Source organism: Centruroides vittatus, unplaced genomic scaffold (genome assembly GCF_030686945.1).
Source record: "Centruroides vittatus isolate TY-2023 unplaced genomic scaffold, ASM3068694v2 contig_1776, whole genome shotgun sequence".
Lineage (NCBI taxonomy): Eukaryota > Metazoa > Arthropoda > Arachnida > Scorpiones > Buthidae > Centruroides > Centruroides vittatus.
In genome coordinates this window covers 1,641,912-1,661,542 of record NW_027121087.1, presented here as the reverse complement: position 1 = coordinate 1,661,542, position 19,631 = coordinate 1,641,912, and the positions used below count along the sequence as shown (strand labels likewise).

Here is a 19,631-nt window from a genome sequence, read left to right as displayed (position 1 = left end):
ACGTTTTAGAGATGAAAACTTCGGCCGCAACCTCGCTATTGGCGTTTGGAACGACATTGGAATCATGCTCGACGTTCCAAACGCCATTGTCAAACTTCTAGGCTTACAAGATGGCGGCGCTCAACGTTCATGTTTTAGAGATGAAAACTTCGGCCGCAACCTCTTTAGTAACGTTTTCTTTTTGGTAAATAACGTTTCAACAATTTTTGTTTGGCGTATTTTTATTCATTCATAATACATTGTATACAAAACAAAAAAGGAGGCTTAAATTTATGAGACGACGGTTTGGTCTCTCATCTCTTTATCCCGTTCACTTTGGATTTTCTTTACCCCAGATTTCTCTACGGACATTAATCTCAAAATTGGTTAGAATTATGAATATGACATCATGGACATCATTTGGACAAAAGTTGCAGACGATCGGATGGCTAAGATCCATCCGCAAAACGTCAGTCCATCGCTCTTACATTTTCCCATAATTTTTTTTATTTTTTTTTTTACGGGCGGTGCACCTTGGTGTCGGGCCCCATCTTCCACCACCCGGATATCCCCGCCGTGGACACGGAGGAACCCGAAAAAAATCCTTAGTTTTCCACAGAACAAAGTTTTAAAAAGTCATATATTAAATGAAATATTAATAATCACTTTTATATGAAAATGCTATCTAATAAAAACGACAGTTTGTTAATCATTTTAAACAATTTCATTATTTTAAAATATTAATTCGACATTTTGTGAAATTAGCGCCTCTACCGGTTAAATTGATAAGTATGAGCGTCAATGTTTATTTTTGTACAGAACTATAAACATGGCATTTTTGTTGGGAAAATTGCAGTTTTGGACACTTAAAAACGAACTTTTGATCAGTGATTCCGACATAGGTTGCTACAAAACTTACGATAAAGGTGAAAACGTAGAACAAACGTATTTTTTAGATAAGCAGGAATTTTCCGAAGGAAGAGACGTCGTTTGGGTGCCAAGGAATAAAAGACCCGAGAAATTACGAGACTGTTTGAAAGAATTTGAAGAATTACAAAGTAATCAGCGGTGTGTAATTGCAAGATGGGAAAAAAATGACATCGTTCAAATTGTATTTAATAACGGAGTACTTGTCACGCTCTCCATTTCTTCAGAAAATACTTGTTTGGAGCATATCATATTAGATAATTACCTCGTGGGAAAATTAATATCCGATCATGTTGTGGACGTTATCGTCGAAGACAAATTTATTCTATTTTCTTACGTTGAACCGAAGCTGACTTGCATTCATTTCGGTAAACACACACAGTCCGTAGATAGGTATAAGAGAGGTGAAAGAATGGCCTCGTTAGAACCCAAATTCACCGTCGTCGATTTAATCGGACCCACCGGTCGCCGTCTGGAGAGAAAACTGTCCGTAAATTCTCTACGTGAATGCGTTCTTGTGTGGTGGCGTATAGGAAACGAAGAAGTTTGGCCCTGGATGCCGCTTAATTCTGACAAGGATCGAGCGAGTATGGCAGTTTATTCGTTGGTCGATTCTCGTGTGGAACTGTTGTGTTTTACGAAAGTCGAAGGAGAACTGTTGCGGGCCAAATTTAGTCGTTACGAATCTAATCGAATCTTTACCATAGAGAGTAGTAGCGGTAGAAATGCGGCCATCAATCTTAACATATATGAAATTTCTCAAAATAAGTTTCACTGTTTAAATGTTACGACGATTCCGAATCGGACTCGTATAGTTGCATCTCGGTGGAATGTGGAAGAGACAAAAGTTTTAATTTCGTTTGACGACGGGTCGCTGATTTTGTACGATTTTATCAGACAGAATTGTCGCTCGGTCATTTCTTCGTTTGTTTGTTCGTTTATTGCATGGCATCCTTTAGATACGATAATAATAGTGAGTGGCGAAAAAGGTCAGCTACGGTGCTACGACTGTGCTCTTTCTTCAATTAAACTGCAGCTTCTTTCGGACGATTTTTCCGCTTTGAATGTTTTGGAAATATCCGATTACTTTAGATATCAACCTACTCTGACGAAACTTTTTTGGGAACATCCGGAAACTTCGTTAAACAAGAATAGAACTTATTTAAAAACGCATTGCGCGATGTGTCTTCTTTTTAATCGCGGACCGTTGGCTCTCTTGACGTTTTCTCTTGGAACGATCAGCAGAGGTTCGTTGACTCCGAGAGAATTAATCAATCAATATTTAAAATACGACCAGGTTAATGAATCAGTTTGTCTTTTACTTGAAATAGATTGGAACGGTCAGAGCGAAACAAGTTATCAATGTATGAATAAAATCATTCAGTATCTTCTTCGGAAACCATTGAATAAAGATAGGGAATCTCAATTAGAAAGTGCACTCGGAAGCTTTTATAAGCCACTGAAGCCTTTGTCCGATGTTATAATAATGGAGTACAGAGACAGAGTTAGTTCGTTAGCAAGACGTTTCTTCCATCATCTTCTGAGATATCAAAAGTTTGAAAAAGCATTTTTATTAGCCGTGGACTTGGGAAATAAGGATTTATTTATGGATTTGCATTATGTAGCTCGTGATAAAGGAGAAAGAATTTTGGCAGATGTTGCATTACAACATGCAGATCAATTAGATGGACATTCTATAGAAACAGAAAGTATTACCGAAGAATCGGAAGAATACGAATACTCTACCGAATTTTCGGAAGATTCTTCTATCGACGAACGCTTCAGTTTGAAACCTGATCAGCACGCGAAAACTTCATTAACAAGCGAATCATTAGACCTGAAAATATATGAACAAACGACTGCATCTCAGATTATAGATAAACCGATTTCTTCAATAAATTCATCTAATTTATCACACTTTCAGGATAATCCTTGTAATTCGAGAAGTATGGGAATTAATGGATCCATTCACTGGCCCGATTCTCAAACTTCCGTTCCTCAATCACCATTTCTTTCTCCAATTCCTCATAACATTCATAATAGCATTCCACTACCAACAACTATTAACACAGATTTGGTAAATCAGCCTCAATTAAATCCATCAAGTGCACCTATTACAGACCAAATAGATTTTTCTGATCCAAACGAACAGTTTGTTGATGACACTGTTCCTGCTAAATCACTGGACAATTTTATAGTTTTAGAACAAGAATCGTCTAATGAGGATGAAGAAATAGAAAATGCTAGAGTAAAGTTTGTTCATTTTGGAATTATATAATTTAGAAAATACAAACTTTATTATGTAATATACGTATTTAAATACTTCTTCAATTATATTTTTATACTTTTATATTAATTTTTATTTAAACAACTATGAAATAGTAGTATAAAACTGTATTTTAGCTATAACTAAAAATCTAACACAATTATTTAATCTGTTGAAGAGTTAGGTAAATCTTTATGTAAAATATTAGAATCCAGTTATGTTAAGACAGATTATTACAATTGAGAATTTGTCAAAACTCAAAAATAGTAACCGAATAAAATCTGTATAAACCACTTATGCTATAATAATATACAATTCAGAATGTAGCTTCTCGTATCCAAACAGTTTATTAAATTGCAAATAAATTGGGATTAAATTAATCATTTGAAATATAGTTTTTCATATTCTATAATAAAATACACAACCACAAACTGTTTTTGGAAAAAAACTAAATTATAAGGAAACTAATCATTTTCCAATGTATTTAGTTGATCTCTGATTTAAGAATTGTTCCTATTAAAATATTTTAATAAAATTTTAAGTGTAAAAGTTCATGAATTATAATAGGTATAAGCATTAACATCTTGGAATTGTTTATACTGTTACAACTATATTACAGTATACAAGTTTTAACAATAAGGCTTTATTTATGGACTTCCTATGAATAATAGAGAATAGATTCTCCTAAACTTTAAAAAAAATAATGTCTTTGATTTACTTATTAGTCTAAATCTACTTCCTGATTTACACTAATCTGTCAAAATTGTTTAAATCCGATTATAATGGACTTCTATTTTGTTCCAGAGACTATTGTGAAAATACACTATCTACCAGAAAGTAATTGGACACCTGTGATAGAACAGAAAAACAAAGTTTATTCGTTGTCAATAGTTGGTGGAATCTCCACGGGCGGAGATTACATCTGAGACCCTTCGGGGCATACTCTGCACTAGTCCTTGTGTGATGACTGGTGGTATTTCCTTCCACTCGGCTTGGAGAAGACATACGCCTTCACTGATTTCAGGCAGTGGGGACACCCCTTCAGTTGACACTCCAACTCATCCCAGAGGTGCTCGATAGGGTTCAAGTTTGGGCTCTGAGCAGGCCAATCCATTCATTTAACCCCATTGTCACTATGCCAAGCAATGGTGGTTGTCACAACATGACAGTTGGCATTATTGTCTTGGAAGTAACATGGGTCTAACCTGTAAAACCACTACAACATAGGAAGCATGTGGTTATCCAAAATAGTGCAGTGGGCATCGGCATTGAGCCTAACATCAATTGCAACCAAGGGTCCCAGGCCATACCAGGAAAAACACCCCCACACCATAACTCCACCTCTGCCAAACTTCACTGTTGGCACAACGCATTCTAGCAGGAGGTGTTCTCCAGGCAGATGCTAAACCCAGACTCTGCCATCCGAACGAAAGAGGGCGAACCTGGATTCATCGCTCCAGAGAACCTGTTTTCACTGTTCTACAGTCCACTGTCTACATTCTTTGCACCAAGCTAGCTGAGCAGTGCTGTTGGTCCTGGTGATGAAAGGCTTGTGAGCAGCAGCACATCCATGATAACCAAGCAGACAGCTTCCTTGCAGATAGTATTCATCAAAACAAGTCCCAGCTGCCGTTTGAAACTCCCTATGGATGTGGGCCATCGGTTGAGTGAGATTCTTCTGAATTTCTCTGGAGAGTACCCATCGTTCTCTAACTCCTAGTTTCGTGGGCCTACTTGGTCGAGGCTTATTCTGACCATTACTGCTCACCTCCACTTGCGAATCACATAGCCCGTTGTTGATTTTGGGTATTTGATGTTAATTGGATATGTCACGTATGAAATGACCATTTCTGTGATAACCACCGTTTTCAAAATCAGACAGCTCCAAACTGTGTGGCATCTTGCATGTGACCAATGCTGATTTTCTTTCCCACTCGATATCTATCTGCAGCTGCCGTGATGTGTATTAAGACAGCGAATGTCACTGTTTGCAGGGGTATCCAATTACTTTCTGGTAGATATATTATTGGATTTGCACCATACACTATTTTTCCCAATTGTACTATTAACCAGTACATGGAAAAATAATTCTCCTTTCTTCTCTGACTTTAAAGTCAGAGAAGAAAGGAGAATTATTTTTCCGTGTACTAGTTAATAGTACAATTGGGTAAAGACAGATTATCTGATCCATTGGTTTTTTAAAACTTTTTATTAACACTATTTTTCTTTTATTATTTCATTCCAGGACCTCAAAAGTTAAACTATACTCTCTCAAAAAATAATAACTTTTGGTAGTAGAAAAACTGCCCAAGTCAGTTTTTCCGATTACATTTTTTTCTAACCAATATGAGTTACTAAAACACTTGCATTTGCACCATTTATTGACTTATCTACCAATCTGGCTCACTCGAATGGACCAGTTGATGGCAATTGTAAATCCATTCTAAAGTAAATATTTATTGTAAGACAAATTTTATTTTATTAAGTAAAGTCCTTCGTGAAGTGATTTGATTGTATGTTCAACCAACCATAAAAGCAAAGGTCCATTATATTATTGAAAAGTTTAACAATAGTGAGGTTGTGGCAGACTTTTCAACACAAAAATGTATGTTGGATGTTCAGTGCTGCCATCCTGTAAGCCTAGAAGTTTGACAATGGCATTTGGAACATCGAGCATGATTCCACTGACATTCCAAACCCCATTGTCAGATTTCTAGGCTTACAGGAAGGCAGCGCTGAACATCCAACATACACATTTTCGTGTTGAAAACATTGCTGCAACCTTGCTAATGAAGTTAATAATACGGTTCACTTTTTATTGAATGACAATTAATCTTTTGTAGCACTATCAACCAATTAATAACTAAAATGCCAACTTCCTTCACTGCATCATATAATGAAAGTGACTGTCTTATGGTATTAGAATGACTTTACTAAACAAAATTTACATTAGTACTTTCAACAATATATTACTGTCATCTTCAGACAAGATGTTCAAGCATAGAACACAAAGAGATTCAAATTTGTTCAGAAAATTCTAGAAACTGCAAGGCAAATTTACAAAGCTTAAACTTTTATAGAATTCTACTCTAAAAGTAGAACAACTTTGAGGTTTTTCAAAACATTTTAATTTAGTGTATGAAACAAATGATAACAAGCATAAGTACAAATTAATAATCACATATAAAAACTGGTATGCAATTAAAATGTAACTATGATATGACTAGTTATATTCAATAATGAACTTTAAGGCAATACAAACAATGTTTGAGTCCTTTATCCTAATTTACATCCTTTTATTCCAACCAGGAACCATAAACAGCAGGCAACTTGAAGTTCCTGGTTGGAATAAAAGGATGTAAATTAGGATAAAGGACTCAAACATTGTTTGCATTGTCTTAAAGTTCATTATTGAATATAACTAAAATAATCCTGGGCTAATATGTACAATTATTACATGACTATTGAAGGATGAAAGGGTGGAGTGACCCCAACTGTTATAATTGCTTTTAACTACTACAAAAAGTAATATCCATAGTTACATATTGATAGCTAAAATGTGGGTTGATTACAGATATCATTGGTTACAATATATAAGATTTCCAAAATAAATATGTTTTGATTGGTACAGGGACACAATAGCACAGCCTATGACCACAAGGTCTCACAGCTATGATCCAGCACCCTCAGCTAATTCTGTAGTACATCTGGCATGTTGGATGTCATCTTGGTGCTCTGATATTCTATTAGTAAGCATTCTAAGATTGCCCCTATGTATGAAAACAGAAATACACAAATCTTAAGGGAATATGGTAGATCTTGGATCTTTCAGGCATGGTATATGGGTCCCTATTAGAGATGGATAAATATCACTTTTCATGAATTCAAATAGTAACCAGATCTCAAAAATTTCACTCAGTAAATTTAATTACATTATATAACTTTAAATATTAAATAAAATAAATAAAAAAAATTGCCAAATTCTAAGAAATCAAACTTCAAACTTTTCATTTTGACTTTTACAATGCTTTCTTTTTAGTACTGTTATCTATAAACTGAAAACAACTGTTATGGGATACTAGGTGAAGTGATTCTTGAACAGCTAAGATCTGTTGTACCAAAAAGTTATCATTAAACATGGTATTAGTTAACAAGGTAACATCAATGCTGGCATCAAAAGGTATAGAGCAGGCATGGGCAAATGCGGCTCTTTTTGAGTTACATGCGGCTCTTGCTGAAAGTGTTAATTTCTGTTCTTTTATTATTATTTTTACAATTTTATTTTTATAATTTTGTGAAAATGTGTTTATTAAAAACATTCAATATTTGTTTTATATTATATTTATATTATATAATAAAATCGCTCGCCTTACCATACTATCCGCCACAATAGTACAGAACTGCAGCTCCCATGCATTTTGCAAAACCTACATTTCGGCTCCCACTGAACTCTTGCTTGCCCACCCCTGGTATAGAGTAACAGTGTCAATTTTGTAGAAGCTGTACAAGGTAGGAAGTAAATGCACAATTCCTTTACTTATGCATGATTGTGTCAAAAGAAGTAACCACAGAGTTTGAATCAAAGATTAAGGTGAACAATGAACCAGCAAGCTGTTTTTATTAGATAGAATGTATTTTTTTTTTGTTTACAAGCATTCTTAACAGCCAGTCTTGCTGTGTCTTGGTCTCAAAGATGAGTCTAGGGTGCACAATATTTTTAGATGGCTCCACAGTTCCTATTAATATAGACTTCAATCTCAGTTGCTTGATGAGTCTTGTTCTGCTCAATACCATTTGGAAACTGATCCAGACTAATCTAGAAAATGCTTTGTTCTTTGAAAAGAAATTGAAGTTCTTGCACGGTACAAATTGCTTGTGATTGTCTGCAACTAATAACCTTAAATCACTCTCTTGAACTGTTTAACTACCATAATACATTGTTGAAAGTACTAGTGTAAATTTTGTTTAATCGGTCATTCTAATGCTGAAAGACAATTTTTTTTCCCGTTATATGGAGTAATATTTTGGTGTATAGAGTATAAAATTCTCTTCCTTCAATACAGTTGATAGAAGGATTTCACCCTGATTTAGTTTTCTTGATTGTCTTGATGATCTAAGAAATTGATCTCAAGTCATACCAGTTCTTTAACTCTGTTTTCCTTTCAAGTAAATATAATGGTTTCATAGTATGAAAACATGATTATGCTAAAACACAGTTTACTTCTAAATCAAAGCTTATCCTAAAATTTAAAAACTTGTTTCAAAGCACAAAGAGTTTGCTGCTATAATGTGTAACAAACATGTCATGTGGCATTCAGTAAAGAAGCTATTTTGGAATTTATCAGATCTGATATCTGCTACTAATATCCAATTTTTCTTGTATACAAGTCTATGTCATTCATTTCTTTCTGAATTTTCTGGAAAGTAATCAAGTTTACAAATATTATTAGTCTATTTGTGTCAGATTGTTGGTGATAAATTTTCATATTACTTCTCATTAAGATCTTGGATTTTATCCCAAAGATTAAAAAAAAAATTCTGTTAGTAATATGGGCTCTGTAATAGGATTTTTGAACATAAAATTAATTAAATCCATTTTAATAGGGGGAAAAATTTGAAAATATAAAATTTAAACATAGTTATTTAATATTTAAGCTTGCTATTGCATTCTTATTAACAAGCAGACACCAAGCAGAATTAAAATCAATACTATCCAATACTGAATTCCATCATCAAATCACTTATTAGAGTTGCTTTATGAATCATATGTATGCATATACCTGTATATGATTTTTCTGATCATTTAAAAACTAACTTTATAAAAGCCAGTATAACATAAAAATTAAAAGATTAGTTAATAATAAACTGTAGTTCTTTCTTCAAGTTTTTCATCTGCTTGCTCTATCAATATTGAAACAGATGACAGCCAATCTCCAAGAATTGCATCACAACAGGTGATATGTAAGTTTTATACACATAAACAACAACAAATATAAGACTAGTATTTATAAAGTTATTTACATATACATAAATTTTCAAATTTATATATGTGTAAATAAAGACTTTTATTTCTCCAATTTACTTTATAAATAAAACACATACATTTAAAACATTTAACTGAAAACAAATTCATGATAAGAACGACAACCTTCATTCAGTCAGTAAATAAAAATTTGATATTATGAATTGATGTTTTTCATTTCAAAAAATTAGAGAAATAATGTTAATGTGTGTATCGAATGAACAATTATCTTACATTCTGATACAGATGAGATTTATGTAAGTCATTAAATATTTACAAGCCTAAAATATTTGAAAATTAAAAACAATTCTGTACAACTATTGTTTCTTGAATCCTTTAAGAATTGGATAAATATTATCAAAAGCTTCATAAATTTCAGAACGTACTTTAGCTCCTAAATGGGAAAAGAAAAACAGTGTACAAATTATTTACTAAAACTATTTATACAGAATATTACAAATATAGAAGTAAAAACATTCACTATATTATATAATTAGTTATAAAAAAAATTAAATGTTTTAAATTTAATACAAACAGGTCTGTTTTCTATTTTAACTTACAAATGAAAAATATTAAAAATTAAGTTTTAATACTCTTTTTTAAATATTAGTGGAGACTGTTTAATACATAAAAGAAAAAAATCATCATCAGATATGTTTGGAGAGAAAATTCATATGCAACATTTACATCATAATATAATATTTCTAGCTCTTTCAGTATTAAACAGTATTAAATATTGTTTAAATATATAATATGGCAATGTTGAGACAGTAAAATCACAAATAGAAAATGTTTTTGTTTGAACTGAATACTGATTAGCTTTCTTGCCAAAGAGATGCATATAGAAAGTAATTATAAAAGTTAAGAATGGATTGGTTTCTTTTCATAAAATAGTGTTAAAAATTTATCTTGAATCTCCAAAGTAAATTTTTTAGATATATAATATAGCTTTAAAACATTGTGAAATGCACTTCATGTTTTAGCTTCATCTTAAACTTTTTCCTGAATCATTAAAAGCAATCATCAAAAATAAAGATTTTTTTAGAAATATTTTACTTCACAAGTATATAAACTTAATAAATAAAAACACAGCTATACTAATTAAATCTTTTATTTATTTATAATGAATGTTGACAAACATAGGGAAAAGCATTAACAGAACAATGAGAAACAGTGGCGTAGCGTAGTGGGGGCGGCAGGGGCGGCCCACCCCGAGCGGCACTTATAGGGGGAGGCAAAATTTCACAATAAATAATAATATCTTGTAAAAATACCTAAATAAGGGGGCGGCGAAATTTTCCTCCGCCCCAGGCGGCTGACACCCACGCTACGCCACTGAAGAGGAACCTTTATAAAAACACTATTTCTTCAATTATAAGATACACACATTTTTCCTAACTAGTTCTACAAATTTTAATGTTTTCAATGAGCAGTTTATTAAACACAGTTTATTTAAACAAATATAAATCAAAGATTTTACTTACACTTCATGCCAAAACATCAAAAATTACACTTTAAATAGACTGTCTTTCAGTGTTAATAGCTTCTTTAAAAATAAAATATACATGCAAGTACTTTTGACAATGTATTATTGTCTTTGTCAGGCAGGAAATTTTTGTATAATTATAATGCAAAAATTTCTTGTCTGACAAATACAATAATACATTGTCAAAAGTATTTGAATGTATATTTATTTTAAAAAAAACCTATAAATTATATAAATATATATATAAATTTACTTACAGTTTATTCAAACTTTGAAAACTATTACTGGTTTTCAAATCACTCTTTAATAAAATGGAATAAATTGTATTACTAAAAGCTCATTGAAAACACTAAAATTTGCAGAACTAATTAGGTAAAACAGTATAGATTTCGTTTAACGATAAAAAATGTTCATAGTTTCATATATTAAAACTAACTTTGTTTATTACTTTGTAATAAATTACTACAAAATAAAATTATAGTTTGAACTCTTATACTGAGAGATGACAATCTAAGATTCTATAATAACGCTTGAAATATAAATTAATTTAATATTCAAACTTAGAAATTCATTTCACTAAGTTATCATCAAATTTAATTTGGAAAGAGGAACTGATGATAATTTTTAACTCCATTATTTTTCAAGTCTTGTTATTTACATTTAAACCTACCTGTTAAAACTACTTTTCCTGAAACAAAAATTAAAAGAACAATTCTAGGTTTCACCATACGGTAAATAAGTCCAGGAAACAACTCAGGTTCATAACTATAAAAAAATAAATAAATATTAAAAATTTACTAAATTACATAAACTTTTTATTTGCATTTTAATTTAATGCTTTAAAATATGAAATGCAGTCATCTTAATTTTCTAAACAAACTGTTTTTTTTTAAATTTTATCTACAGATTCAACACTAAACATGATTTAAAATTTACAACAAATTATTAAAAAATTTTCACATTAAGTTAACAGAAGAAAACAGAGCTTCATCTTTCTTCATAATACATCCTTTTCACACCTCAGGAACAAGCAGAGTCAACCTTTTATTCAACAATATTGAGACAAACAGGAGCCTACAAAGGTTGACTTTGTTCTAAATCCCTGTGTTTTCTTCTATTAACTTCATGTGAAATATTTTTAAAATTTTCTTGTAAATTTTGGTAAATTTGAATATATTACTTTCAAAGAGATTTTTGCATATAAATTTCAAAAAATTAGTATTATGAAATTTCCCACATTTTGTTGTTTTAATAAAGTAACTTACAGATTTAAACAAATTTGGAATTAAACAAATTAAAATAAAACAAAAAACTGAATCAAAAATTCATTTTTTTTTTTGTTTTATTAACATTAGAACAATTTAATGAATGTAGAAAACTAATAAAAAAATCTCTCAACTTAATATTAGAATTGTGTACAAAAATATCAAAAATTTGTTGGAGGAAAAAATATAGAATTCTAATAGTTCTTACTGCTTAATGAAATGTGACAAACTATCATATCATTTTGAGTTACATAATTTTTCATTTTTCTTGCATTTGCATTTGGTTAAATTACACTCTCCTTTACAAGAACACCTTTGGTATCCAACCTCCTGAAATTGATGTTTTTCTCGCATAGTCCCTACAACAGTAATATTTGGTACATTCTCTACTGTAAGAAATTGTTTTCACAAAGCACAAACTGGTTTTTGGTATAAAATTGTGAAAGATGTTCCTTTGTTTCCAAGTGACAGTACTTGTCATTTTCAGTAGCTAATATTACTGCCAATACATTCTGCAGATTACCTCTTGCTCCCATCCAAATCTGTGTTATTAGCTTCACTGTATCTCCCATTTTGTTTACAGCAAACTTAAGCTCCGATATTTTCTTCACTTTAGCTTCTAAACCTGCCTTTGCATTTGCTCACGTCTTCTCAACTTCTCCCTTTTCTGGTCTTGATTGTATAAAGACTGATCACTTCTATACTAGGGTATACTTTGGTTGGTGAATCAGGAATAGTCACATCAGGTTGGTTGAATAATAGCTGTTCATTTTCAATACTTTTACCTGATATGTTTTCATTGGGTCACTCTAATTGACTGATTTAGTGATTCAATTATTTCTTGTAGCTCCTCTTCGATGCAAAAATCTGCTACAGCATCATGCAACTTTTAAGGGTGAACCAAACATGGTTTCGTAAGGAGTACACTTAATGCCTTGATGATATGATCTATTCTTCATGAGCTGCACAAATCATAATCCCTCAGTCCAGTGCTGGATTTGATTGCTTTCTAAACAAGTGCTTAGCATAGTTTAGTTAATATGCCTTTGTGTCCCTATCTTAATTTAAACTTATTTTGTCTACTAGTACTTTATCAATTAACAGGACTTATTATGCTGGATTTATGGATGCAGTAATTAGGTCTTACAAATCAGAAATAATATTTAAATCACCTGAACACATACACTTTAACATTGTGTTTTGGACCTGTTTGTCCCTCATCAGCAGGCATTTAAAAGACATTTTAAATTCTGGGTTTTTAAACATCTTCCTAATTCCAAACATATTCAAAGTCACTATTAAACAAATAATTCCACACGTATTCATCATTGATTGTTCACTTTAACTTAAAATTTTTCTGTGAAAAATTTTAAAGTGAAATGTCAAAAAGAACAATATGATTTGTTTATTCTAAAGGAGAGCTAGATTAACACTCTTGTACCTGATATTGATAACAAAATGTTTTATTCAGGATTTTATGACCATGTTTATCTCTAAAAGTAATCATATTGAATAGCAATACCATCATATTAATATTCCATACATCTTTAAATGTCATCAAAGTTTTTGAATACACTGATTCGATTTTGGCCATTCCTGAAATCTAAGTAATACAATATTCTATATTTCTTATCTCATTTTATTTTCTTTTCTTTTCTTCCTACAATAATTTTCTTATTTAAGGTTGTTATTTGTGGTGATTTTAATCTCTTCTAATATTTCATGGTTAATTGTTTTAATTGTCATCTATAATTTTCTGTCCTTGAACAACTTGAGTTATTTTTTTTATTATTAACAATATTCTTTATTTTAATCAACCGGTCTCTTTTCTGTCTAGTAATCTTGTCTTTTTTCTAAAGAATTTTCCATATCAATTATTCTTGTCCCTAATTTTGCTTCTGATCATTCTGTAGTGATGTTGGATTTACTTTCTATTACTTCATTTTGTAAATGTTTGGATAGTTTAGTTCCTCTTTGGCACAATGTCAATTGAAATCTTTCTTCATATTTATTTTCCTTAAATTTGTCTTTTCTTAACAGTCAAAACATTTCATTAAACCAAAAATTTCAACTTATGTACAAAATATTTCATCAGACCATTAATAAATTCCTTTTTTTTTTTTTTAAATCAAATGTCTTCAAAGAAATGTTTTCTCCTTTTCTTAAAATACTCCATAATCATATGCATAAACAATGAACTTATGGACGATCACAGATAATCATAGATACTTATTTACACACAACAATGTAAAGACAAAAATCTTACCATGAATGCAAACTCAGATACTCAAAATACTTTGACTTTGTTGTCAGTAAATATGCCAACAATCCTATAACTTTCTGGAGCTTTATTCTCAAATTGAAAAGTCTTAGTTAATCAACTTATTAATGGTAATTTAGTTTACAATATCTATAACCAGGTAAAAGTTCTATATTCTTATATACCTCCTAATAAACACTTCAATCAAAAGCTTTAACTTGTATTGCAGAAAGGTTTAATTCAAAAAAAAAAAAAAAAAAAAAAAGAGTTTTTTTTTCAATCTGCAATTGGAGATCTTCAGGTCTGTATATTTGATGATGGAATGATTAAATTGAATAATGACATTTTTTGAAAAAATTAAACAAAAGAAATTCTCAAAATATATATAAAAGAAATAAAAGTAACAGTAAATATAAAAGTTAATAGTGGTACCAAAACTTTAAATATAAAAAAAAATCATTCAATTTAATCATTCCATCATCAAATATACATACCTGAAGATGATCTCCAATTGCAGATTGAAAAAACCTTTTTCAAATTAAATCTTACTGAAATACAATTTAAGGCTTTGATTGAAGTGTTTATTATATCATTCCAGTCTACTAAGTGGTACTTTATATCTCCTAAATTAAATTTTAAAGTCTTGCACCATTCCATGTCAAATTCTGTCAGTATCACTTTTTATTTTTTTGTAAGTTTGTCAAGGAATTCTGAAATTAGCTTTGTCTTTCAACAGCTTTGATTTTATTCCTATTTTTTACTCCAACATTTTAACTATTGCTCCTACCTATTGTTGCTTTTATCTCATCTTTTAATGGGACTATTCAGTCTGGCTATATCCCTGATCAGTGACAATCTTCCTTTATTATTGTCATCACTAAGAAAGATTGAAAAACTTTCCTAACCTCTCTTCCTTTTGTCTACTACAATAAAAATCTTTGATCATTGTTTATTTGATTATACTTATTCTCCCATAATCATTAGACTAAAGCCTTTTCAATATTGTAGTGTTTGACACTGATCAACAGTATGTAATCTTGAAACTCATTCTGTAATGATAAAAAAATCTCAAAAATAAAAAAATCCACATGCATTTTATATATCAATATTTCTAAAGCTTTTGACTCCATGATTCCATCTCTGTTATTAGACATTTTACCAACCATTTCAATGTTCAACAATTAATTTTTGCTTCTGATTGCTTAAATCTTCAACACTTATTTTCTTTAGATAACATTTGTAACTCTACAAAACCAAAGTCTGATTCTTTTCAAAGCTTTATGAACCAAATTAAGATAATCCAGTCTTTTGAGGTAAACATCTTAAAGATTCTGTGACACTTCTTTCTAAGTTAAGTGTGCCTAAGTCAAAAGTTATCTGAGAAAATATTTAAAGATTTAGAAGCATTTTAAAATATTTCCCAAATAACTTTTTGTTTATGATAACTCTTTTGTTACATGCAATACAGTGAACTGCCACTTATTAAAAAAGTTTGTAAACATACCTCTAAACATAGACAATTTAAGATATTTTCACATAACTGCCATCTCCATTTTCAATAACTTGTCTCCTTTATGTAACTTTTCACTATGAAAATTCTTTGTTCTGTAGTATAAGGCATTTCCAGTTATTGCAAAACATAGTTCAAAAAACAACAAGCAAACACTACACTTAGAAATCATTAACATGACTAGTTATAGTCAGGCAATACCATCTCATAGTATTGCCAAGTTCATTATTTCTTGCAAGTAAACTTCCCATTTGATCAACCTGATATACATTTTTATTAAAATAACAGTTTTATAAAATTATTAACTTACAACTATTCTTTATTAGTTTTTCAAATTTGACACATTTTTATCTTTGTCTTCAGTTATTATCATTTATTTATTATAACTTTACATCAAACAATTAAAATAGTTCTTGTATTATTCAAATATACTTCTTATGCTAGTAATTTTGACTACTATTACTATCACCACCACCACCACAAAAAAAACATAATTTAAAAGTAATGAAAGTATTTGACAGTAATAAATATTTTAAGCTTTATATGTGAAGTTCTTATAAACTAGTAGCAAAATCCAAAAACAGTCATTTTTCATTTTTATAAGTGATTATATAAATTTGATGATATCAATTATCTTTAATTAAATTACCTGCTAAACTGGCTATGAGTTAAAACAAGTCCTTCCAGTCTAATTGGAAATTTAACATCACAGCTTCCTACCATATTCTGTATTTTAAAATCTAAAAACTTGGCCTAAAATTAAAAAAAAAAAAAAAAACACATATATATATACACATAATTACAAACTGATTATTATTCAATAATTAAACCCCTAAACTATAAGTAGTAACTCATAATTTATTTTACAAAATAAATTTATAAATACTTAATGATTATTTTATTAAAAAACACCTTAATGAAAGTAACGTAATAAAATAATTACATAGAATTAGCTTTTACAGTACTAAAACGTATGTTGATTACAAACAATTGAAACGATTTTAAATAATTTTTCTGCTGACCTGACATTATTATTATGGATATTATATGGCTTGAAATTGAACATTGAAATATTTATATAAATTTTTTTTAAATGTTTAGATATGTACAATATATCAGTATGTATAATAAATGAAAGATGTGTATAATAAATGAAAAATTAATGTTGAATTAAGCAGTAAACTACAAATAACTTCTCATTTTGAACTGAATGCTTTGTTGTTTTCAATTTGTAAAGAAAACCTGATAACACATGAAATGTGCAACATAAACAATGCAACATACTATTTTATCCTCTAAGTCTGAAGATGACTGTTAAATAGATTGAAAATACTTCTGATTATATATTTAATTTATTGCCAATGACATGCTTATTCCTATAAATCAATAAACTAAAAATATATGTTGTAGTATTATATATATTTTTATGTATGTTCAGAAATAGAAATAATTGTAATCAAAAATTAAATCAGTTAGAAAAACCTGATGTTTGCTTCTTTAAATTATTTATATGCTAAATTTAAGAATATAATTTAGTATGTACAGACAAACAGAATTATTTTAAGTACATTTTAATAATTAGAATTATATTCAAACTATTTGATAATTCAGAAAACAACTGGCAATTTGGTTATACATTAATGATGGAATCAGCCTTTTTACAATCTATAAATAAGGATCAAAACTCATTAATGCATTCAGTCTATCATCCATGGTATATAAGCACACTAAATATCCCCTTAAACTCGAATATAATGATAGTAAATACTAAATGAATATTAAAATACTATTACTGCAAATAAGACTTAATAAATATTCATTATTTATTAACACCACTTATATAGACTTTTACTAAGGATCACTGTTACTGGTGAAACTGGAGACTGGTCTTTGATCCATCTATTAAAGGACTGTGAAATATTTGTAAAATATCGTCAAAAATATGGAATCATGAAGACAATATGCACAAATCAAATTCAAGAGTACAGAGCTAAATTAAGTAACTTAACAATAAATTAAATGTATAGAATAAACAATTTCTTTAATCAGATTACCAATGAATTAAAAAAAACTATGAAACTAATTATTATAAATTATTATTAATTAATTATCTTGTCAAATAAAACATATTACTTAATTGTAGACAAACATTTACATGTATTAATATATTCAATGTAATGATACTAATTGTACTCAAGTAAAATGTATAATAGAAAAACGGCTGACAACAAATGTAAACTTTTAAACCGTGTTAATACACTAGAGCATCGTTTATCCGAATCAATTGCAGACTGGGTTGTTCGGATAACCGATTATGTACGAAAAAAAAAAATTAACCTATCCGATGTTGAAATTTTTCTCCGTTGCGTGTCGCTTCGTGTTGAATTTTCGTCGATTTTAAGCCTAACGAAAATTTTTATAATAATAATCGAAGCTATTGTATCGTTAAAAATTATTTCTTTATTTTGTACAAACAAAATAAATACAGTCAAACCTGTTTTTATGCGGGGGATAGGGACCGCATTAAAAAAAACGCATAAAAAAAAAATCTCACGAAACTTCACGAATGGCTGTAAATAATAGTTTTCGCGACACAATTAAAAAATATTTTTTTTTTATGCGGTCAACAGGGACCGCATAAAAAAAGTCTCACATAGAAAATAACTCAAAACCGTACGAAATAGAATTTATTGACAACAGATGTCAGCACTTGACTGCATCGTTTGGTCTATCGTCTGTTTTACATATTTTTGTCCAGATGGTGTTTTGTTGACTTAAAAAGTAAATTATTTCATTTTTCGCATATTCATGCAATAATATTACTATAATAAGTGCATTTATGCTATAATAAGTTTATTTAGCTATAATAAGTCAACGTAAGACATGACGAATCGCACGAGACTAGTCGCCAACTATACCGCACAAATTAAAAATTCGCATTAAAAAAATCGCACATAAAAAGAGCGCATAAAAACAGGTTTGACTGTATATTGAAAAATATAAAAACAAAAAAATTATACTTTAGAAGTTAATCTAGTATCAAAAACGTTCGATTCAGCATGACACAGTCCGACTGGAAAGCTTTCGGATAACCGGCTTTCAGATAAATGACGCTCTACCGTACTAACTCCCTGTAACAAGGCTTGCCTTAGTACAAATAAAATTTACTATGTATATAATTAGAATTATTAATTAATAATTTAAAAATTTTCAGATAAAAAAATCAGTTTGAATACAATTCAAATTGTTCTATAGATATACTTTTACTCTAGATTTTCTAAATTGTTAAATATTAAAACACATATAAAATAATAGTTTTACCAAATAGATTGTAATACAGGTAACCCCCATATAACACAGGAGTTATGTTCCAAAAAATTGCCATGTTATACGAAATAAAGAACTAGTACAAAAGGGGGGGGTTAGGTTCCAAAAATTAAAAAACATGCTATTATATTTTCATAATTAAGATAAATATCTTTATTAAAATTTTCTTAAGTAGTGATACATATTCATATAAATTAAACAACACTGAAAGCAGAAGTGTTGAGATCTGGCAACACTGAAACAAGTTTTGAGAAGGACCACATGTATCGACAGAAGGTGGGAAAAGAAGATTTACATACTGTACTTAAGTACTAATAGTTCACGAAAATTATGCAGGAAAATCTGATAGTTTGTACGTGCTTGAACGAAAAATGTCAAATGAGGTATCTTTCACACTTAAAAGCTTTATCACGTTTATTGAACTGTTGTATGGGGATTTTCCTAATTTCAAATTAGATAAAGTTCGCTTTTAATACTTTTTATTACATTTCTGTTGTACGAGGGTTTTACCAAATTCTTGAACCATGTTAGAGTGAATCTGTGCCATAGAATTGACATGTTATACGGGGGTTACCTGTATTAATAAATT

At 29.9% G+C, this 19,631-nt stretch overlaps 2 protein-coding genes across 3 annotated transcripts in view; one reads left to right on the top strand and one right to left on the bottom strand.

Moving 5' to 3' along the window:
* The first annotated feature begins 766 nt into the window (after nt 1–766).
* On the top strand, nt 767–3,562 carry frtz (WD repeat-containing and planar cell polarity effector protein fritz). The gene is made up of 2 exons (XM_067263416.1): nt 767–2,153; nt 2,238–3,562. Exons 1-2 carry the CDS (start codon nt 809–811, stop codon nt 3,182–3,184), a joined length of 2,292 nt encoding a protein of 763 aa, XP_067119517.1. The 5' UTR covers nt 767–808; the 3' UTR covers nt 3,185–3,562.
* A 5,603-nt stretch (nt 3,563–9,165) lies between these two features.
* Nucleotides 9,166–19,631, bottom strand: part of LOC136969318 (TATA-box-binding protein-like) — a 48,188-nt gene continuing 37,722 nt past the window's right edge. For both annotated transcript variants that reach the window (XM_067263444.1, XM_067263446.1), the window contains exons 5-7: nt 16,365–16,468; nt 11,351–11,445; nt 9,166–9,588 (exon numbers count right to left, since the gene is read on the bottom strand). In XM_067263444.1, the coding sequence (XP_067119545.1) occupies nt 9,512–9,588; nt 11,351–11,445; nt 16,365–16,468 (276 nt within the window). In that variant the 3' untranslated portion in view covers nt 9,166–9,511. The remainder of the gene's footprint in view (nt 9,589–11,350; nt 11,446–16,364; nt 16,469–19,631) is intronic.